General features: G+C 36.2%; 1 protein-coding gene across 7 annotated transcripts in view; it reads right to left on the reverse strand.

Moving 5' to 3' along the window:
- LOC106876969 (beta-secretase 1) overlaps positions 1 to 24,208 on the reverse strand; it is a 52,290-nt gene that overhangs the window by 2,041 nt on the left and 26,041 nt on the right. For 4 of the 7 annotated variants that reach the window (XM_014925739.3, XM_014925738.3, XM_089340091.1 and 1 more), the window contains exons 2-11: positions 19,483 to 19,903; positions 18,731 to 18,819; positions 14,935 to 15,151; positions 13,715 to 13,840; positions 12,766 to 12,900; positions 10,942 to 11,043; positions 10,109 to 10,132; positions 2,989 to 3,141; positions 2,272 to 2,359; positions 366 to 512 (exon numbers count right to left, since the gene is read on the reverse strand). In XM_014925739.3, the coding sequence (XP_014781225.1) occupies positions 366 to 512; positions 2,272 to 2,359; positions 2,989 to 3,141; positions 10,109 to 10,132; positions 10,942 to 11,043; positions 12,766 to 12,900; positions 13,715 to 13,840; positions 14,935 to 15,151; positions 18,731 to 18,819; positions 19,483 to 19,761 (1,360 nt within the window). In that variant the 5' untranslated portion in view covers positions 19,762 to 19,903. The remainder of the gene's footprint in view (positions 1 to 365; positions 513 to 2,271; positions 2,360 to 2,988; positions 3,142 to 10,108; positions 10,133 to 10,941; positions 11,044 to 12,765; positions 12,901 to 13,714; positions 13,841 to 14,934; positions 15,152 to 18,730; positions 18,820 to 19,482; positions 19,904 to 24,208) is intronic. The other 3 variants (XM_089340092.1, XM_014925740.3, XM_089340093.1) reach the window with 1 other exon arrangement.

Raw genomic sequence — 24,208 nt, forward strand, 5'->3', positions numbered from 1 at the left:
AATAATCCACAGAAAGTAAAAGTTTTTTAAAAAATGCTCTTGATTCCAGCTAACTGCTGGTGGTTCAAGAGAAGAAACAACCATATTAAAAAAAAACTTCAGGTAAAAATTGCACTGCTTGATGCCATTTGCTAGATCTTTTAGCAAGCACAAGGCTAAAAGATCTCATTAAGAATATTCTCCATAAATAGGTTAGTACAGAGATCACACAGTTTAAGTTTTCTTCCAAGAAAAAAAAAAGAAGAAAAGCCTGCAGTAAAATTTGAACTCCTCAACCATGAGTTTGTATCCCAGTATTTTACCTGCACAAACTTTTCAACTTTAACAGCAGCAAAGAATAACAAAAATATTCCCCAAGAACTCACCTTTACTAAGAAATATGCCCTCAATTGTGGACTTCTTAGTGGTTGTATTTGCAGTGAGACAAGTTGTTTCTGCAAATCCTATGGTTTTGTTACTTCGGTCAAACACAGTGTAATAGCCTTCCATGATGACAGCTCCTATGACGGCACCTACAGCAATAAGTTACATAATTAGAAGAGAAATACTTGTGTAGATGAGTGGAGAAATACAATAGATTATATTATATTTATTATATATATATATATATATATATTATATATATATATGTATATATTTTATAAATTTATATAAAATATTGATTTTATCAAGTGGCCAGCATGGGAATAAAAAACTATCAAAGGTAACAATTATTTTAAATTATAATATAGGGTATCTAAGAGATACCGCCACGCTGAAAATAGCAGTAAAATCTTGACTCTAAACCACAATAAATGTTCATATAGCACAAAGAGCGAAGATGAAGATAAAATAAACTAGTAAAAGTACTGGATAATTCCAGATCCCAGATTTCTGGCTTTGCATAATAAATGCTTTGCCTTCATCAGTGAAATATACTCAGAAAAGCACATAAATACAAATATATATATATAAACATACAATATACTTACATATACGAACGTATACATACATATATATGCACACGACCAGTTTAAATTGCCCGCCTAAAAACTCCTCGTGCAATATGGTCAGAATATCACCGCAGTAAATATAATGTAAGTATATATTATATATATATATTATATAGAGAAAAACAATAGATTATAGGCACAGGAGTGGCTGAGTGGTAAGTAGCTTGCTTACCAACCACATGGTTCCGGGTTCAGTCCCACTGCGTGGCATCTTGGGCAAGTGTCTTCTACTATAGCCTTGTGAGTGGATTTGGTAGACGGAAACTGAAAGAAGCCCGTCGTATATATGTATGTGTGTGTATATGTTTGTGTGTCTGTGTTTGTCTCCCCAACATCGCTTGACAACTGATGCTGGTGTGTTTACGTCCCCATAACTTAGCGGTTCGGCAAAAAGAGACCGATAGAATAAGTACTAGGCTTACAAAGAATAAGTCCTGGGGACGGTTTGCTCGACTAAAGGCGGTGCCCCAGCATGGCCGCAGTCAAATGACTGAAACACGTAAAAGAGTAAAGAGTGTGGAGGTGTTTAGCTTAAAGTAAATCCTGATACAGTCAACCTATGATCAAAGACATTCCAATCTCGACCATCCCACCTCTTTCCAAGACACAGTGCACTTAGAACAACATTATTCATGAGGCCTTTTCCAAATGGGTAAACTATGATTTGAGGGAAATTTGGCTGCTATTTGAAGTGGGTTCCACCACTGTACAGAGGCACACCATGTGTTGATGGGTATATGAGGTTGATGGTGCATCTGAGGTCAGGCTTTACAAGAGTAAAACCACTGTTGAGTGTGGTAAGCCTCTTGCTTCCCAACCACATGGTTCCGGGTTCAGTCTCCTGCATGGCATCTCAGGCAAGTGTCTTCTACTATAGCCTTGAGCTAACCAAAGCCTTGTGAGTGGATTTGGTAGATGGAAACTGAAAGAAGCCCGTCGCATATATTTGTGTGTCTGTATTTGTCCCCCCACTGTCACTTGACAACTGATGTTGGTGTGTTTATGTCCCAGTAACTTAGCAGTTCGCCAAAAGAGAAAGATGGAATAAGTGCTGGGCTTACAAAGAATAAGTCCTGGGGTCGATTTGTTCAACTAAAGGCGGTACTCCAGCTTGGCCACAGTCAAATGACTGAAACAAGTAAAAGAATAAAAGACTTATTTAACTGGAGTCAATGTGACTGACTGAGCCACTTGAATGTGGTTCCCCCAATGTGGGCACAATTTGATAACTGGAAACAGTAAAAGAATATAGAAAATGTGAACTGTAGGTAGAATTTACCAGAATCAGATTTCGTTATGGCAAACTTGAAACAGTCTTCTTTTTCCGTTTGGGAGACAGAAGCATCCCCAATAGCACGTAAATATTGCTGCAGAAACAAAAGAAATTGAGATTAAATACATAATACAACACTGTCAGCAAGAATCGTACCAAAATATACTTAAATATATAACATTAGGTGCAGGCATAGCTGTGGAGCTAAGACGTTTGCTTCCCAACCACATGAATCTGGGTTCAGTCCCACTGCATGGCACCTTGTAAAAAGATAAATTGTTCCTATGTATGGCGACTTTTGAATCACCCAGTATATATAATTTAATAATATAGGAACTATATGTGAGCTAATTCAAGTTTCATGCCCAAATAGTGCAATAATCAGATAGGTTTGTATAGCATACCATGTAGGATCTGGCAATCGTTCAGGCTTAAAAACATCTGAGTCTGAACAATCATAGGATCATGCAGAGTACGCTATACAAACCTGTCAAATTACAGCACTATCCAACCATGAAACTAAAAATAGCTCACATATAGCTCTAATTCATTAAATGATATCCAACTTTCACTAGATTGAACACTTTTTTGCTGATCCTACTGAGAAACAAACAGCACACTTTATACATGCATATATAAAATTACCATGATCATCATCATTATATCAGTCTAATGATAAATACATGAAAACAGTTGTAAAAGTGAAAGAAGGCAATATCTTACCCTGGGGGAGACAACTAAGTGAAACTCAGAATTATTCCCCGTAGCTAATGCAATGGTGATCGTAGGAAACTGGTGAAAGGGAAACTTGGAATCTTTAGGACACAGCATATCTTCTCCTTCCCAGAACAGATCAGGTGGTGGTTGATTGTCTAACTGTTGAACAACAATAATAACAACAATATTAACAACAACATTTAACAAAAGGATATGTCCCGCTTTTTTTGTGTATTTTTGAGGGAGGGGTATATTTCTGGTTAGGCAAAGAAACCAGAATTGTCCAGATGTTATGTATATCAACCTATTACAACAATAGAGGTATACACTGAGTAATTCCATGTGCTAGAGATAGCAACTAATCACCTCCTGTTTGAAAGAAGTAAGGATATATTAGATCAGTGTTTCTTGTAGAGGGAAGAGGATAACATGGTAGCACAATATAGTAGGATGACAATAGCATAACACAGTGGGATAAAACAATATAATAGGATAACAAAATAACATAGTGGGACAAAAACAGAATAAGGTAACAGTGGGCAACAGAATGGGACAACACTGAATACTTTCACCCAGCACACTATACTTTCTGTCACCTGATTTCTTAATAATAATTGTTTCTAGTTTCAGAACAAAACTTCAATTTTGAAAGGAGGAGAAATGTTAATTAAATCAGCTCAATTACTTAAATGGTACTTTATTTCATCAATTCTCCAAAAGGAAGGAAAATAAATCTGACCTAGGCAGGGTTTGAGGCCAGAACATAAAAGACTGAAACAATTATAACAAGATAACAACTAAAATATGACAAAAATAAAAATAAAAGAAAAAGAAATTCAATTTCAAAACCAAAAGACTCCAGAAACATCATCATCATTTAATGACTATTTTCTAATGATGGCATGAGTCCTAAGTGCAAATTCCATCCATCAGTAATTTACTCTTGTGGTGAGGAACAAACTTATGATGATGGGGAGGGGTTTCTTCATTATTAATCAGATAAAAAAAAAGGTAGAGACAGAACATAATAAATTTAAGTTAAGCATGGTCTTCATTGAATTTTGTCCCATTGCATATAAAAAAATAACTTCTAGAAAACTATATATACATAATAGAAATATTTACTGCCTATGTTAAAGAATAAACTTGTTTTATTCAAATATATGGATGTCTTGTTAGACCATTAAATACTGTCTTGCGAGATTCTCTCATATAGGTGTTAGGTGCATAGAAGTACACACATAGATTGTAGCAGACAAGAAACATCTGTCACAGGTGCCAGAATTCCTATATCATGTAATTTCATTCCACTGGAAATCTTCAGGTCACGACATGCCAGTCAAACCTCATTGCTACAATATATAGAAAATCAGCATCTCACAGATGTCACTAATACCATCATATTTATTAAGAACTAGCTGGTCCAATGCCATCAAAAATGACAGCTAATTGTAGTATTTTATATATAAATAAGGTACATAATAATCACACATATATACATTCACATATTTCCCTTGTACATGCACACACATCCACACATATACTCAAACAGAGTTGAAACACTATTTGATTTTTCTTTTCAGCATTGAATGTTCACTCACACATACAAACATTCACATTTTGCCATCACCCCTTCCTTATTCATCTATCACTCCTTACAAGAGTGTTATTATATCACCATCCCACTTTCATTGCACACACACACAAACATTCACATATCTCCCTTTTTACATACACACATATATATTCACGCAGAGTTGAAACGCTGTTTGATTTTTTCTTTTCACTGTAGAACTTCCATCATCCCACTACCAAATTTGCCATCACCACTTCGTTTCTTTATTCATCTATCACCCCTTCCTCTCTCATTCATATGTTGCGACGGAGAAAAACACACGAGTATTATTATAGTAGATTATTAGTGATGGAAGTAGGTGAATTTCAATAAGCCTGCTGGCTATTTGCAACACCAGTGTCTGAAAAGATGATTTATCGTAGTTGTGTGATTTGACTGGCATGTGGTGACTAGATGCTTCTCACTGATGATTTCCAGGAGAATGAAATCACATGATGTAAGGAATTGTGGTACCCATGGCAGGTGATTCTTGTCTACTGTGATCTATGTGTATGCTTTTATGCACCAAACACTTACATGAGAGGATCTCTTGAAGCTAATAGCACAGTATTTGGTCTTCTAACAAGCCATCCATATTAAGTTGAATATAAAGATTACATTTTGGTATTAATACTGTTTCATCACAAATAATTAATTCAAATATATATATATATATATATATATATATATATATATATATATATATATAAATGAAAAAATGCACATTAAGTATAGGACATCACCCACAAGCGGAAAATAAGCAAACACATAACAAGAGACAAGTGTGGGACAAAACTCCAAAAGAAGTCTAACTCCTCCTCAGTTGGTGACTGTTTATTACTACCCGTTTTGTGCCTTTAATGACAAGACAGGAAAACTTCATAAGACAGCAGCATCCAGAAATTTTTAAAATATAAAATTTGTGGAGCGTTAGGGCTTCGAATGAACAAATGACACCAGAGTGGACATCCAGAAATGATTGACAAAGACAGATGTTTAGGGCCATTAGGCCAAGGCGAATTGTAATGGGTAACACCTGGGAGAAATTTTGAAAGGATATAGAATAATTAGAAAATAAAAAATAGAAGAGAAAAAAGATATCAAGTGGTGAGAGAAGAGAGAAATGATGTCTGGCTAGTCGGACGTCCCATTTAGAAAAGACAGAGCGATAAGAAAAATGGTCTATAGTGATGTGTGAGCAACAGGGAAAGGGGACAAGAGAGAGGATGAGGGAAAGAAATAAGGGAGTGAGGAGAAGGGAGAAGGAAAGAAAGAGAGTGAAAGAAAGGTGGGGGACAGCAAAGAAGGAGTGGGAGAAAAAGAAATATAGAGGATTAGAGAGAGAGAAAGAAAATAAGCATATAACAGAATCACAGAAATTATATATGAATGTAAAAACTTACTATTGACAAATGCTAAAATGCACATTAAGTACACGACATCACCAACAAACAGAAAATACATAAACACACACATATAAATATATATTATTTGCTTGTTTTACATATGCTTGTCTCTGCTGGCATATGTTTGACAAAGACTTATTAAGACACTAATTTATAATTGGATGCTCAAACAAAACATGACAACGATGTACACAAACAGTCAAATTCTTTATAATATCAAAAACAAAAGAAAGAAAATAAAGAAAAAAATATAAAGCAAAAAACCAAATCAAATGCAAAAAATAAAAATAAAAAGCAAATGCCACATCATTTGTTGAAAGGTTTCTTATTTTAGAAAATAAAACAGGAAGAATTTGATCAAGAAAGAAGGGAGATGCAAAATGAGTTTTCAATGTTGGTATGTCAGTATTTCCTTTGAGATTGATACAATTATACACATACATACACACACACACACACAAACCCATGCATACACACACACTCACACATGTATGCATAATTAATAGAAGTCCAATAGAGAAAGGTTAGAAATACAACCTCCTGTCTGACTACAGCCCTACGTTCCTTTGGGCTGAAATATCAACATTCACAACAGAGACAGGATCAGACATGCAAACTAATGGATAGTTAGGGAGTTGCTAGGCAACCATCTGAATGGATAAGGGTTACTAGGCAACTATTTGAATGACTAAAATTAATTACTGAAATAAAAATCTAGAATTGAAGGAACTTGGTGCCGGTCTGCACTGGTAATAGCAGAGTTTAGGAAATTCAGTTGGCATGAGGAACACAGAATGTAATGTTCCTGGCTCTTGCCCTTTACCTACAAGTGACAAAAAGGGAGAAATATGGTGTTGGCATTGTTCGTAATTCCTAGAGGAATGGTAAGAACTTATCAACAAAAATCCTCTTGTGAAATGGTTTAATATTGTATACAGGCATACGTCACCCTAAGTCATTAATTGGTTCCAGGAGACTTGACTCTCTAGGCTAAACCAATAATAACCATTCCCAGTTCTGTACTTTATTTATGAATGCATTTTCAATAATACATGGTTAATAAAAACCTATTTTAAGCTTACAAAAAACAATCATTTTTATTTTTTAATACAGTACAGTAAAAAAAAGTTATCTAGATTTACGAATACAATTTGGTGGTGTTTACCGTACATCGCGGATGCTTATTTATGAATATGGTTTGCAATAAGACACAGTAAAATAAAAGCCTTTTTTAAGCTTAAAAAACAAATTCAGTAATTATTATTTCACAATAGTAAAAAAAAAAAACTAAATTATTTTAGATTTACCAATACGCACATACAATTTGGTGATTTCATTCACTAAGCTACACTACTTTATGGTGTGTATCTTAACATTTACTATATGTATTTTAATGATTTTATATGCTTTTATTTTTATTTATTGTACAGTAACATGATTTTACGTGCTTTTAACGGTTTTTTAGTGATTTTACGATTCCAGTATTTGTGGTGGACAGACATAAAGTCGCGTAAAATGACTTGACTTAATTTTTATTTTTCCATATATTATTTTTGAAAACAATGTATAATCAAGAACAATTTAAATCGAAACGACTTAAGCCAAGATATGCCTGTATATGAAAGTGGCGAGCAGGTTGAGTCATTACAGTGCCAGGCAAAATGCTTAGCAGCATTTCATCCATCTTTACATTCCAAGTTCAAACTCCACCGAGGTAGGATTTGCTTTACATCCCTTTCCGCGTTAATAAAATAAGTAGCACTTGAGCATTGGGGTCAATGTAATCGACTCGCTCCCTTCTTTGAACTTGTTGGCCTTGTGTCAAAATTTGAAACCAAGATTGTATGTTGTGTCTCTGGTATGTAGTCATAAGCTCAGTCCACTTAGCTATCAAAGTAGATACCACACAGTCTCAGTGTCTTGTTGTAAATATTGACATCACTGCTACAATGATGACAATTGCTTGTCAATTTGCAGTTCTGAGTTCAAGTCTTCCCAAGTGTTCAATCAAAAAAAAGCATTGAGATACACTGGTCCCTACCTACATGCCAAATATTCTATGATTCTTGTGTTATGGAATATAACCTCTTATTTCCACTTCTATGCTCAAATAAACCACATCCACAGTTATATTTCCTTGACTATCACCACCACTGCCACCACCCCAGACCCACCTCTATGCCCAAATATACCACATCTACAACCATGGCCCCTTAATCCCTCCTAGACCCATCTTTATGCTAACTGAACTAGGATTGTAACCAACAGCCTCTTGATATTACAAATCTTTGCCCCTGTTAGCACCATTGATGTACTTAAGGTTAACTTGGATCCAGCTCTAGCCTCTGGTCCTAAAACACAGATAGGAAACAGTTTGTCTAAAAACAATGAGATGCATTAATTCTCTATAACACTGTCTATTAATATTAGAATTAGAATTTCTTCAGCAAAAATACTAAATTATAACATTTTCAACATGAATGAGTTTCAATCAGTTCTAGTGCACATTCAGATTCATGCATGTGAAGTTAAGGTGGTGAACCATAGTTGCAGGTTCAAATCTTACTATGGTCATTGTATTGTGACCAGGGTAAAGACACATTACAACATGCTCCAGTTTATCTCACAAATGAAACAGGCCTCACCTTTACCCCATGCTTGAACAGCAAGAAGCCATTTTTTTCTTTCTTTTTTCCCCGCATTAAAACAATTCCAAACATACAAACCAGGAAAATTAAAAGTGAGACAGCGAAAATAGAGAGAAAATTATAAAATAAAGCTGATTTGTGTATGTCTATATACATACATACACACATACATATATACGTGTCGTCGTCGTCGTTTAATGTCCGCTTTCCATGCTAGCATGGGTTGGACGATTTAACTGAGGACTGGTGAAACCAGATGGCTACACCAGGCTCCAATCTGATTTGGCAGAGTTTCTACAGCTGGATGCCCTTCCTAACGCCAACCACTCAGAGAGTGTAGTGGGTGCTTTTACGTGTCACCCGCACGAAGGCCAGTCAGGCGGTACTGGCAACGGCCACGCTCAAAATGGTGCATTTCTTGTGCCACCCGCACAAAAAAAAAAAAAAAATCTTGAGCCTGGCAAATGATGCACATTCTATTGCATAAAGCACAACTGCGCTGGCTGGCAGAAGGAACTGGTGCCACAGTATGAACTCTTTTGACATGCCTCTGTGTGTGAGTGTATATTATATTATATTATATATATATATATATATCATCATCATCATCGTTTAATGTCCGCTTTCCATGCTAGCATGGGTTGGACAATTTGACTGAGGACTGGCAAACCAGATAGCTGCACCAGGCTCCAATCTGATCTGGCAGAGTTTCTACAGCTGGATGCTCTTCTTAACGCCAATACACATATATTATATATATATATATATATATATATATATATATATATATATATATATATATATATATATATAAATAAATGAATGAACTTAGTTAAAATATGTTTGTGACATATTTTAACTTCTCAAGGCAAATACACTGTAGTTATTGTGGAGAAAATATTCTCTTATAGTCAAAGGTATAACAACACCATATCTGCCCAGTGTTGCCTTCTATTGGATTTCCAGACACAGCGTTTCTGTTTCCTTAACTTTCTTCAATGAGAAATACCAGAGATAACCCTGGGCAGATGCAAAGCTATAACTTTATCTAAAAGCAGTAGACTGTTTTGAGATAAAGTTATGGCTTTGAATCTGTCCAGGGTTCACAATCATTCCATCATTCCCATTTTCCTGTCTACTAATATGGTTACTTTATTCTTTGTCTTTTTTCTTTTTTTGCATGGCCTGCAAGTAAGTTGAACGACTGAGTAACAGAGGTTTAAGTTTGTAGCTATTTGATTTTAAAAATAAAACATCAGTCTTGTACCAACATGACTGTTGCATGTTAAGCAGTGTGAAAACCGAGTGAAAGAAAACATAGTGTTGGAATTCCTGAAGATATTTCGGTCAAGGATAAAGAAAGGAAAAAAAAAATGTGTTGAAAGGAATCCAAGATGAGAGAAACAAAAGTGGTGAAGTATTAGTAAAAGAATGTCTGGAAATAAAGATATACTCACACCAAATAAAGTGATCACTTCAATCTGTCAGTCAAAGAGGATTTGATAATAGCAAATAATCAAAATTGAAATTAATATAAAACAAATAAGCTAGAAATAACAATCACTGTATAATTGTGAGAGCCACAATGGAATATAACTTCCATATCTGGAACTGTGATGTCTACTACACAGACATGTTAGACAGTCTCTAAAGGAGGAAACCACAAGACAGATATGAAATTCATCATCAACGAATGCCAAGGTTTGGCCTATAATTAACTTTATTTTTTAGTACTTCCTTCAGACATAGAGCAATTTTCTCTATATTATAAGACACATATTCAGTAAAGTTTAATTATATAATAGATAACCACAGACACCTGCAGTAAAGATAAATATAGCTACCATGTCTATAAGAGATTCTTCAATAAAGATTTTTTATATAATTGCCATGCCATCTATGAGATCCCTGCAGTGAAGATAGATATATTAACCATGTCTATACCAAGAGATAACTTTTTCAACCCTATAGTGCTTAGATTACTGTAAAATGTCATGCTTATTGATTCATTGTTTTGAATTTATCCTGCATTACCTTGTAGCCTTGAGATTTTGAAGTGATTGTTTATGCTCAAAATGATATTCTAGGATAGGTGTGAGATGCCAGATCTGGCCAGTTTGAACATAAAGCAAGTAGAATATTTTGGCCAGACATAACCAATTTAAATGCTAAAGGGTAAAAAATTATTTATATAACCGTCAAGAGAACACTATAGTAAAAGTAAACACAACAGCCATGTCCTATAATAAAAAGTAAAGAATTTCTTTATGGAAACTATTATTTCACTTACCACAACACGCTGCTTCAATTTTGACACAACGGCCTGAAACACGGTATTTGGTAGACGAAGGTTGGTGGTTCCACTGTCAACAATGGTTTTATCAAAATTGTACTGAAATGATACAACAGAAACACAACATGGAGACTGATCTGCAAGAATTGGACATAGGTATCAATAGGAGAGAACTTCTGACTCTTACTGGAGGTAGGGCAAGGAGCAGAATCCTGCTGCCACACATATGGCTTTCAAGTAACAACACTCTCCAAGTTCTGATGGCTATCCCCTGTTCAAAGATGTGGGGATGATTTCCAGCATGCAGACACAGTCAGAATGCTTGCTGTATCCCTTTCTGCTGGTTATGGCTTTTCATGACACATTTTACAGTTTTTAAAGTGTTCACAGATGAGATTTACACCTCATAAGTGAATATAAGAGATTTACAAGTCAGAACTAAATGGAAAGATTATCACAGCAAGGAACATGATTTAATTATTGGTTTCAAATTTTGGCAGAAGGCCAGTAATTTCTGGGGATGGGATAAGTCAATTACATTGACCCCCAATCTTCAACTGGTACTTATTCTATTGACCTCGAAAGGATGAAAGGTAAAATCGATCTCAGAGGAATTTGAACTTGGAATGTAAGGATAGACAAAATGCCACTAAGTGTTTCACCCAGCATGCTAACAATTCTGTCAGTCTGCTGCCTGACATGTATTAATTATTGCTAGATGTCTGTTATATAGGTTAACAACATAATTGTAAGGTTAGCGTGATATCATATAAAAAGTATAGTTAGACAAATCAGAACAACTTGCCTAAGGCTATAATACTAAGCAGGTACAAAAATGACTTGTATTCTAAGTCGATAAAGACTGTCTTTAAATATGTTCGTATTACATTCCTTTCCTTCCCTAATTGGATCTGAAGGTTCAAACAATAATTTTTTTCTCCCAGAATAGAAGATATTGTAAGGGAGAAGAGTCAACTGTCTCAACTTGTTAATGTAGGAAGGCAATTCTCTGTCAAGATTTTAATACATATTGGTTTTAAATTCTAACACAAAGCCAGCAAATTTGGAGGAGGGGATCTCATCGATTATATTGACCCCCACTCCTTAACTTGTATAATTTTATCAACCCTGAAAGGATGAAAGGTAAACTCAATCTCAGTGGAATTTGAACTCAGAATGTAAAGATGGATGAAATGCTGTTAAGCATTTTGCTCAGCATGCTAACAATTCTACCAGCTTGCTGCCTTTCGATTTTAATACATACTACTTTTCAAACTGGAGGCGCAATGGCCTAGTGGTTAAGGTAGCGGACTCGCGGTCATAGGATCGCGGTTTCGATTCCCAGGACAGGCGTTGTGTGTGTTTATTGAGAGAAAACACCTAAAGCTCCACGAGGCTCTGGCAGGGGATGGTGGCGAATCCTGCTGTACTCTTCCACCACAACTTTCTCTCACTCTTACTTTCTGTTTCTGTTGTGCATGTAATTCAAAGGGTCAGCCTTGTCACACTCTGTGTCACGCTGAATATCCCCGAGAACTACATTAAGGGTACACGTGTCTGTGGAGTGCTCAGCCACTTGCACGTTAATTTCTCGAGCAGGCTGTTCTGTTGATCGGATCAACTGGAACCCTCGACGTCATAAGTGACGGAGTGCCAACAACAACAACTTTTCAAACTATGGAAGGAGGCACATACACAGTTGAACAGATACACATTACATGGAGGGAGAAAGGAGAGGAAAAGTTTTCTGATAAAGGGCATTCATGCAAATTTATATGACTATACATGTAAACATATACACACAAAATGAAGACAACTTACCTCTTTGCAGTCTAGGCCCAAACTATCCCCATCAATTTGTAAATCTGTAATAAGGACCTCATAATACCGCTCTTTCTGGATTGGTGTAAAGTACATTGGACCTTGGTACATACTCTCATCAATGTTGCCCAAAACCTGGTAACGATCAAACAACAACAGCTTAACATGCATACATACACACACCTAAACAAACACAACAGAACTAATCACACACACACAGAAAAAACTAATTTTCATGCACACATAAACGCACACACACACACCATAACTACCATCATCATCATCATTTAGCATCTATTTTCTATGTTGACATGGGTAAGGTAGTTTGACTAGAACTGGTAAGCTGGAGAGATGCACCAGGCTCCAGTCTGTTTTGGCTTGGTTTCTATGGCTGGATGCCCTTCCTAATGCCAACCACTCCATAGACTTACCAAGTGTCTTTTATATATCACTAGCATAGGTGCCTTTTATGTCACTACACAAAAGAACCTAAACTGAGTTACACAGATGCATTGATAACATTCTCTACACACATCAGGACAAACAGCCACAGCTGTTCTTTCACATAACAACAACCCAAGCATATTAACCCTTTAGCATTCAGATTATTTTGTCAAATGTAATGCTTATTCAATGACATTGTTTTGAATTAATCGTGCATTATCACATGGCTTCAAAATTTTGATGATGTGATTGTATATTTTCAGAATAACATTGTAGGATAGGTGTGAAGGGCCAAATCTGGCTGGATTGAACATAAGACAGGTAGAATATTTTGGCTAGAATATTTTAGCTGGTTTAAATGCTAAAGATTCACATATATCCTTCCAAAACACACACATACACAGACACTCCCTTCGAACTAAACATCTCACAAATCCCTTACAGCTATTCCCAGACATACATAAGCCCCAAACAATGCAAATAAAATAAAAGAAGAACACCATACCAGAGTACCACCAGTTTCCAGGTGCTCCCTATTCGTCACTGATCCACACAGTTGTATAGAGAACAGATTTGGGATCCCAGTCTGTTGAACAAGGATGTCAAAAAATGGCTGCACCGAACTGTCAGGCTGAATAAGAAAGACAATGCATACATTATATATTATAAAACGATTTTATTTTTGAGGAGGAAAACATTTCAGGATTTTATTTTAGGGAGCACATCACGGCAGTTTTGATTGTAGGGACATATCAAATGTGACTTATGCCCTCCAGTTTATATTTTCATATACAGTATGATGTGTGTGTGTGTGTGTGTGTGTGTGTGTGTGTGGTGTAACAACCAAAAATCTCCATAAAGTAACATAGGCTCAAGAAAAAAAAACCAATTCATAGCGGGATATGGCTGTGGAGTAAAAAGATTGCTTCCCAACCACACGGTTTCCGGTTCAATCCCATTGCATGGTACCATGGACAAGTGTCTTCCATTACAGCTTTGGGCTGACCAAAGCTTTGTAAGTGGACCTGGTAGACATGTGGTATGTTGCTACATGTGCTAGTCACCTCCACTGGTCTGCTGCTGCCAACTTCTGTGGAGATGAAGGTTATTTATTTCTTCATACTTCATTGGATGTACAATGAGAAGAAACAGTAATCAATGCATATAGTAGAGTTTATAAATCAGAACTACTGGCCAGAATGCTGACCATTCCTATCTAGTCACTGGCAAATACACTGTGATCCTAGTGAAAAGAATTAAGGTTTCAATGAGCTGGCCAGTGATGGTGACCATTTGAATTTAGAAAAATAGCAGCAAAATGTCCCTTAAATAATGTCCTATTATCATTAAAAAAATATATATATTGAAGAATGAAGTCCTAGATATATGTTGTATAAAAGGATGGTTATGACTGAGATATATTTTATCAAGGGTCTGCTAGCCAATGATGAAAGGTGTGTAGATGGTTGTTAAACAACAGGAGGGAAACAATCTGATATAGTCTTAGATATACAATGTTTAAACCAAAAGAAAAAAAACAGGATTATCATAACTGGAATATCTTTGGTAATAGGTCTGCTGTATCAGATGTAACCCAGGGCTAAACCATAACTTAGGTCTTGCTATCCATACATAGGACTTTCCTATTTGCAGGAAACAAAACAAAAAATATTTAAGCTGCAGATGAATAAACATTCAACACAGAAATGGCTTCAGCATATTTACCCGTGCAATTGCAGGATAAGCAAGACCTAAGATTCCCTGCCAGCCAGATCCATTTATGAAGAAGTTCTTTGATTCAGTGATGCAGGCTATGTTAGCAGTAACTGTAAGGTTGGTCAGATCAGCCAAAGTGACAAGGTCTGTGCCAAGACTTCCTTTCCAAAATCCTTGAGTGTACGACACTTCCACTTCTGTAGAGCTGCTCTTGTATGTTGAAGACCTGAAAAAGATGAGATGAAGATTATATATCTTTATTTGTGCGTGTATAGAAATATGTGTGTGTGTGTGTATATATATATATATATATATATATATATATATATATATACACACACATACATATATATATCTGTATGAATGAATGCACATGTATAAGTGTATAGTACTATGTTAAGATAATACAAGTTTGAAGGTCTTAAAAAGACCAAAGGCCACACTGGCTAATGTAGTTCAAGAAATACTATAACTGAATAAAAGACAGGATAGTCACAGTTGAAACGCCTTGTGATAATAGAATGGTAATGATGGAAGGCATTCAAAGAGTAGTTAAACAACAAGGACAGACAAGTTGAATAATGTTGTCTAAAAAATAAAATCAGGATTGTTATAACTGGAACTGATATGTTATGGTAAAAAGGACCTCAAGGCCATTGTTAAATGTTTAATAAGTGACCTTCCATACCAGAGCCAGTCTGTTACAAAAGACTGACTGAAATTACATAGTAATAATGATAACAACAATTATTTCTTAATTAAATCATTAGATGCTAAATCCATGATCTTTGTCAGTCTTGTGAGACAGGTGAGATAAATGCAGCTAACATTTAATTTGAATTTCTGCATCTCACTCATAGATACAGCACAATGACTGTTGTAACATTTGAACCTTTAACCATGTGATCAAACAAATCTTGCAGTCATTTTGGCACAAGGCCAGCTGTTTCAGGGATGGGGTTAAGTCAGTTACATTGACCCCAGTTGTCAACTGGTACTTAATTTATTGATCCCAAAAGTATGAAAGGCAAAGTCAGCCTTGAAAGAATTTAAACTCAGAATGTGCAAATGGACGAAATGCCACTTAACGATTCTGCTAGCTCAACACCTTAAACATTACAGTCATTATAATTCACATTTCATTTTGGTAAATGAAACAGTAGATTTCTGGACATCAACCAACAGTGTGTCTATGTGTGTGTGTGTGTTATGATTTATGTTGTTGCTGCTTCTTGGTGCTGTTGAAGGTTTGACAAGTTAAACAGTGATGTCCCTTGTGTATGAATAATTTTTGCAGAATGACCTCTGTTGTCATACAGATCTAAACAAGTGCCACTGATAAATGATTGATAGAGAGACAGGCATGGCTGTGTGGTAAGGAGCTTGCTTCCCAACCACATGGTTGCAAGTTCAGTCCCACTGCATGGCACCTAGGACAAGTGTCTTCTGCTATAGCCTCAGAACAACCAAAGCCTTGCGAATGGATTTGGTAGACAGAACTGAAAGAAGCCCATTGTGTGTGTGTGTGTGTCTCTGCTTGTTCTCCACCAACACTTGACAAGTAGGGTTGGTGTGTTTACATCCCAGCAATTTAGCAGATTGGTAAAAGAGATTGATAGAATAAGTACCAGGCTTTACAAAAAAAAAAAAAAAATCAGTACTGAAGTCAATTCATTCAACTAAAAATTCTTCAAGGTAGTGCCCCAGCATGGCCACAGTCTAATGGCTGAAACTAGTGAAAAATAAAAGCTAAAAGATAATGCAGACTATTCCTGGGTAGTTACTGGTACTACTTTTTGTTCCTCACAGAAACTCAATGAACCAATGATAGAGATTCAGTATATACATGGTGCATATATAAACAATGTATAAAAGTGTCAGTTTCTGCTGTGCTCTCAAGTACATTGGGCAGCAAGCTGAAGCCACTGGTTTCTGTCAACTACAGTTTTCTCTGCATCTGACCTTGTGATATTGGCTTCTCTTATGTCAGTTATGAATGCTCTGTACTATGTAGTTTTTGGACTCTCTTTCTTGTCCCCTCCACTGGTGTCCATTTGGAAGCTATTTTAGAATGGCATTATTCAGGTAGCTGAAGTATGTGACTTGCTAGTTTTAGTCTCCGTTCTGTGATGATTTCGCCATGTGGTCTCATGTTGGCTCTCTTTAGAACATCTTCATTGGTTATGTGGTCTTGCTAGTACATTCCCTGAATCTGATTCCAGCATCTTTTGTGAAACACATCTAACTTTCCGTTGATTTTCACAATGCTCTTCCATGTCTCAATGACAAAGAGAACTGTTGGAAGAATTATTGATTTTTTATTACCCACAAGGGGCTAACGAAGAGGGGAACTGTAGGAAGAATTATTGATTTCTTATTACCCACAAGGGGCTAACGAAGAGGGGAACTGTTGGAAGAATTATGTTATTATAAAGTCGGATGTTTGTGTGTAAGCTGATGGTGTCAGAACACCAGATAATGCACATTCTCTGAAATACACCGGAGTACAAATAGGTATTGATTGATATTAAGATTTAACAGATATTTATCCCCACTCAAATGTGGATGCTTTCTTAGAACAAATTATACTGCAGTAGATACCATGAGAGAAACTCTCGTATTGGTTTTTAGTGCAAAATGCACTCTTGTTTATATTGTTAGCAGGGAGATAAATCCCCACTACCTCCAACACCATGACCACCAGATCACATGATTTCAACCTTGCTTGGTCTTGTCAATGATGGACGCTCAACTGCTAGAGGTGGCAGCAATTTATCTCCTCGGTAGTCATATATAGATTGACAGTGCCAGAACAGGCGTTATGTCACGATTAGCCAGTTAGCTTGCTAAAATATATATATTAGCAACAGAGACAGTATTAATACGTAGAGGGGATCTTTTCTGTTTGGCTACCAATTTTCAGTCTCTTCAATTTCTGTTTGAATTGGTTTCATATTCGGTGTAATGATATAGTCTTATATGCTAATCAATGCCTTGAAATTCATTTTCACCATAAATCAATATATATAAAGAGTTAATAACTTTAAAGTTTGCAAATTTGGGGTAATTTTAACCAATTGTAAGCCACAGACATATAGCACAAAATGACAGCTTCCAAATATTATTTTCTGACTGGGTGAAAATCATCAAACTTTAAACCTCTACAATTAATTAAAAAATTTTCTGGAAAAAGTAAAATTTCTCTTGAGATTCAGCTTGGGAAACTACATTAATGTACCAAACAAAATTTTCAATTAATTTTGAATTTTCGAAAACTGACAGCCAAACTGAAAAGATCCTGGAGAGACAATACTTATCCTCCACTTAAACATAGATATTTTATCAGAACAAACTTTACTGCAATAGATACCATGAAAGAATTTCTCAAATGGGCTTTTGGTGCAAAATGCATGCTTGTTTATCTCCCTGTTGTGGAGAAGAGTGCATTTTGAACCGAAATTCAATCTGAGAATTTTTTTCTCATGATAACTCATGGTAACTATAGAACAATATAAATTGTTCTAACAGGACATCAACATTTAAGTGGGGATGATCAATACTTGTTTTTTTATTTTACTGCTTTAATATTTTTCAACAGACAATGAATACTGATGTTTTTATATATATATATATAGAGAGAGAGAGAGAGAGAGAGAGAGAGAGAGAGAGAGAGAGAGAGAGAGAGAGAGAGAGAGAGAGAGAGAGAGAGAGAGAGAGAGAGAGAGAGAGAGAGAGAGAGAGAGAGAGAGAGAGAGAGAGAGAGAGAGAGAGAGAGAGGGAGAGGGAGAGAGAGAGAGAGACTTACTCTTCTTTGTGAAAGTATTTAGTGATAAGATCATTAGGAGTTGCTGCTATAGCAAAGTTGCTACTTCCTGTGTCAATTAAGATGTTCATCTGCAACGAATAATATGATTGGATGATGCATTAACAAATCAAAACAAAGTAGAAGGATGCTGGTAAACATGATAACACTGGAGACATAGTATGTGAAAGAGAGAGAAAGAAAATGAATGAGAGAAAGGAAGCGAGAAAGAGAGAGAGAACAAAGAAGAGAGACAGAAAAGAAGAAAGGAAGACAGGAAGAAAGGAAGAGAGAAAGAGGAAGTTGGTACAGCTGGCTGAGATAGTACAATGCTAGATATTTTTAGATCAATTGTTTTACATCAAGTCAGATTCAAGAACTGGCTATGATTATCATTCCTTCATTGTTGGCATAAGTTATATAATAAAATGGATTTTGGTCAGAATTTCCGACTATGAGTGTTCAGTTGTTTGATCAACTACACTGCCAGGCTCATCGTCAACAGCAATGACGATGATGATGAAAACGATGACAACATTAACCTAATTTGTGTTGACAATCAAAACTATTTACTGAAGCTCTGACACTGTCAGAAGAGCTGTTAACCTTTAAAGAAGAACTTCTTAATTGATGTAAAAACTTTTCTCAATTCTGATTTCATTTTTTAACAAATGAATAGACACAATAACACTCAAACTTCATCATTAACATTGACAAGTTAATTCTTTTAACAAAAATGAGGAAGATTAACTGACCTTCTGAGGAGGATTTCCAATATTAAACTCAATATAATAACCCTGTCCTGGCTGTCCATGTAGGTCCCGAGATGACATAAAGTAAGGCGATTGCTGGGATCGACCAGTTTCTGGGGAGATTTGTAACTTGTTTACTGTGGTGGTTCTAATTAATGGAACATGTATAATTGATGTGTGGCTGCTGATAATATTTAATGAACTGAACACAAGAAGGACAGACCATCTGGCTTTGAGAAACCAGTTTGGTAGAAATGCCGCAGCAATTCCAAGAGCTTCCATGTTAACCGAGAAGGATGTTGTACAAATTCTCAGTTAAAATTTGCTGTGGGCAGTTTTATAGTATTTTATTTCTCTGTCATCTCTTTCAAAGAGATGAAAATGCCAGGTTACCTCGGCATCTTCCTGAATGGATGGAACAATTCTGGAAAATACAAGAAAAAAATTTTATCAGCAAGAAGAAAAAAACAAAAATAAAAAAAGACAGTCATTTCCCCCCACATGCACACAAATAAACACATGCACTATATATTCATTCTTCATTTGTTTATTATTGTTCTTATTCTAACTTACATCCATTGAACAGAAATCTTTCATCACACACCTGTGGCCTCTTCAGTGACACTTTGTGTCTTCATGTGTGCTCTAGCTCTACTTATTTTATTATGAAATAAGTGGAGCTGTGTGTGTGTGTGTGTGTGTGTGTGTGTGTGTGTGTGTGTGTGTGTTTGTGTATGTTTGTCTGCCCACCACTGCTTGACAACTGGTGTTGGTGTGCTTACATCTCCATAACTTAGCAGTTCAGCAAAATGAAACCAATGGAATAAGTACTAAGCTTAAAAAAATGTCCTAGGGTCAATTTGTTCGACTAAAGCCCTTCAATGCGGTGCCCCAGCATGGCCACAGTCAAATTAGTGAAACAAGTAAAAAAGTAAACAAATAAAAGAAAAAGCTCCAAGTATTTCAGCAACATGCAGGTTGCCAAGGATCTCCTATTTGACCAACTGGACAAGAGCTGCCAGTCATAGAGGGAGCTGTTACAGCAATATAAACATGTCTTCAAAGCCACACTGAAGTTGTATTGGATCAATCCAAGGACATGAGAAACACAGACCAACAACTAGACATAAAGGTAGATGGTAGCCATGAAGGCATTTTTTTTCTACTTCAAGAAAGATCACACAGCTCGACTGGTCACCCACTGAGAAACATGACACACCACTACGGGCAAACCACCTACACCACCATTATCCTCAAAGCATCAGCACGTTTTTCCAGAATGCAATACTGTGGCACACACATAAGACTGTACCAGCCATTGTAAACACAGACATAGCTGGTTCGGAGAACAAGATTCATCACAGGTGATGACTTGGTTCATTATTAATGCAGGCTTTAACCCTTTTGATACTAACCCACCTGAAACTAACCCTGTTTCTTTCCATGATACAAGCTTTTTGTTTTAAAGTCATCTAAATTAAAAACTTCCATCAATATTTCATGTTAATTTATGTTCCAAAAGTGGAGGCGCAATGGCCCAGTGGTTAGGGCAGCGGACTCGCGGTCATAGGATCGCGGTTTCGATTTCTAGACCGGGCGTTGTGAGTGTTTATTGAGCGAAAACACCTAAAGCTCCATGAGGCTCTGGCAGGGGATGGTGGCGAACCCTGCTGTACTCTTCCACCACAACTTTCTCTCACTCTTACTTCCTGTTTCTGTTGTACCTGTATTTCAAAGGGCCAGCCTTGTCACACTGTGTCACGCTGAATATCCCCGAGAACTACGTTAAGGGTGCACATGTCTGTGGAGTGCTCAGCCACTTGCACGTTAATTTCACGAGCAGGCTGTTCCGTTGATCGGATCAACTGGAACCCTCGATGTCATAAGCGACGGAGTGCCAACAAATGTTCCAAATGCCAGCTTAATAACAACAGTTAATTTACTAAATTCTTAATTCTCAAAAGTAATTGAACCAAAAGCAGTGTATCTAAACAAAAATCCAGGAACAAAAAGGTTAGTCATTCATTTGTATCAAGTTCATATAATGAAGACTGAATTGCTCATATATCAGATTTATCTCAATCCTATCATGGCTGATGCCCATAGCCAAGATAATGAAATACTTGTTAATAATACAATGTTCCCACAGTGAGCTGAAACATTGCATAGTAACTATTTACATAATCAGCTCTTGACCTTCTGCAGCTCAGTGCTCAGTTTTTGCTCCAAATGGCATTTAAAATCATCCCCACCCCTCCTCATGTTTTACAACAATATAAAAGAAAATCAATTGATAATTTTAATAAAACAAAAACTAATTTAGTACGGTCATTTCTTATCCACCATGTTTCCTTCTTCCAACCTATCTATCCCATTGTCTCTTTTTAGATTTTTGTAAGGACTGGTGCCCCTTTATGTGAAATCTTTACGGAAATTACTACAGAACACAATGACTTACTATGATGAAATTATATTTTAAATGATATAATTATAACAAAGAAATACATCACACTTTAAATTTTAGATAAAATATTATTATTGGTTTTTAATGAATCACATATCCATACTATCAGTGTTTAATTAATTTTAATTAGTCTCATGGCTGACCGGTAACGTATTTTTCTGCATTATATGGATAATTTATCTTGATCGCGCTATTTATAGCATTATCACGCGTTTGAGAAATAAATTTATTTCTGTATCTTACAATACATCTCAATGCTTTAAAAAAAGAAAAAAAAAACCAAACTTTGTTTACTTTCATCGTAAAGTTGAATTTTAATTAGATTTTAATTTTTAAAAATAACAGAAATATAAAATATTACTAAGGCACTGAGCAGGCAGAATTGTTAGCATGTTATGCAAAATGCTTAGCAGCATTTTGTCTCCCTTTACATTCTGAGTTCAAATTCTGCTGAGGTAGACTCTGCCTTTCGTCCTTTTGGGGTCAATACAATAAGTACCAGTTGAGCACTGGAGTCAACGTAATCATCTTACCCACCTCTTTCAGACTTACTAGCCTTGTACCAAGATTTGAAAATCAAAAAGCTATTATTTTTCCATTTCCATCTGATGATTGACGGTAGTGGTGAATCACTGAAAAATCACTAATTGCCACCTGATGCTTGATAAGATTTTGCTAATTTAAAAAGATCAGGATCACTATTTGACAAGCAGAACTTCAAATCTTCCCTTTTATCAAATTTCATAATCTACTTTACTGTTTAGCTGATGCTTGTACTTTGGACAACTATGCTGAATTCTGTCTCTTGTGCTATGGACTATTATGCCAAATCCTGTCTCCATCAAGTATGAGGAAGAACACACTAACAACAATGACAACAACAATAACTTTACTCTCCCTGCCAAGAGAGGTATTTCTTTTGTCACATCACTGTTAAGACAATGTCCTGGTTATTTTCTAATTTTGACAAAGTTCATTATTTACATTTGACAGATATTTGTCCTCATCCTGTTTGTTGTTTACATGTTTTGGCTAAAATACCCTCCAGCCTTCATCAGGGGAAATTTCGAACCTGGGTTCTCATTCCTAAGATATTTTTCAATATTATTATTACTACTACTACTACTACGACTACTATTATTATTCAGGTCACTGCCTGGAATCGAACTCAGAATCTTGGGGTTAGTAGCCCGCAATCTTAACCACTACGCCATATGCCTGTGGGCAATTATGGAGTTAATTTTAGGGCTTATAAATCTAATATTTTTCTATCCTTCCTTAATACTGGTTCCCATATGCTATTCATATCTGCACTCGGTCTGCTTAGGAGGTTGTTGTGTCCTAGCATATGTGCTGCTTCTTTTAAATTTTGTATTTTCCAGTGGTGTTCTCTGTCTATTATTTTAACTTCATCCCACAGGGGGAGGTGGTCTCCATTTTTCCATACATGATCAGCTATACCTGATTTATCAATATCTCCTCATGTCACAGCTTTGCGATGTTCCTCTACCCTTATTTTGAGGGGGCAACATGTTTCGCCTTTGTATAACCTACCACAGCTGCATGGAATGGAGTACCAGCAGTCTTTGGTCATATTCTCTTCTATTGGTGGTTTTACTCGAAGAAGATATTTGCGAAGTGTTGTATTACTCTTGAATACTGTCCTGATGACATATGGCCCGCATATGTTTTGTATCTTTTCAGAGAGGCCTTTCACATAGGGTAGACAGACTGGACAGTTCATTGACCTCATCCTCTCTCTTCTTCATAATTGGAGTGTGTTAGCAACGAACAAGATGTAGACAAATATCTGTCAAATGTAAATAATGTACATAATTCCTCATCTTTTAAATATAGAGCTATATTTGACAAAGTTGTTTTGTGAAAACGTATTCAAACTATTTTAAGTATTACATCTGGTTTAAATATTTTATTTCTAAGTATTTTATTTCATAGGTGCAGGAGTGGCTGTGTGGTAAGTAGCTTGCTTACCAACCACATGGTTCCGGGTTCAGTCCCACTGCGTGGCACCTTGGGCAAGTGTCTTCTACTATAGCCTCGGGCCGACCAAAGCCTTGTGAGTGGATTTGGTAGACGGAAACTGAAAGAAGCCCATCGTATATATGTATATATATATATGTATGTGTGTTTGTGTGTCTGTGTTTGTCCCCCCAACATCGCTTGACAACCGATGCTGGTGTGTTTAGGTCCCCGTAACTTAGCGGTTCGGCAAAAAGAGACCGATAGAATAAGTACTAGGCTTAC

The sequence above is a fragment of the Octopus bimaculoides genome, chromosome 23, assembly GCF_046866305.1.
Source record: "Octopus bimaculoides isolate indiv1 chromosome 23, ASM4686630v1, whole genome shotgun sequence".
NCBI lineage: Eukaryota > Metazoa > Mollusca > Cephalopoda > Octopoda > Octopodidae > Octopus > Octopus bimaculoides.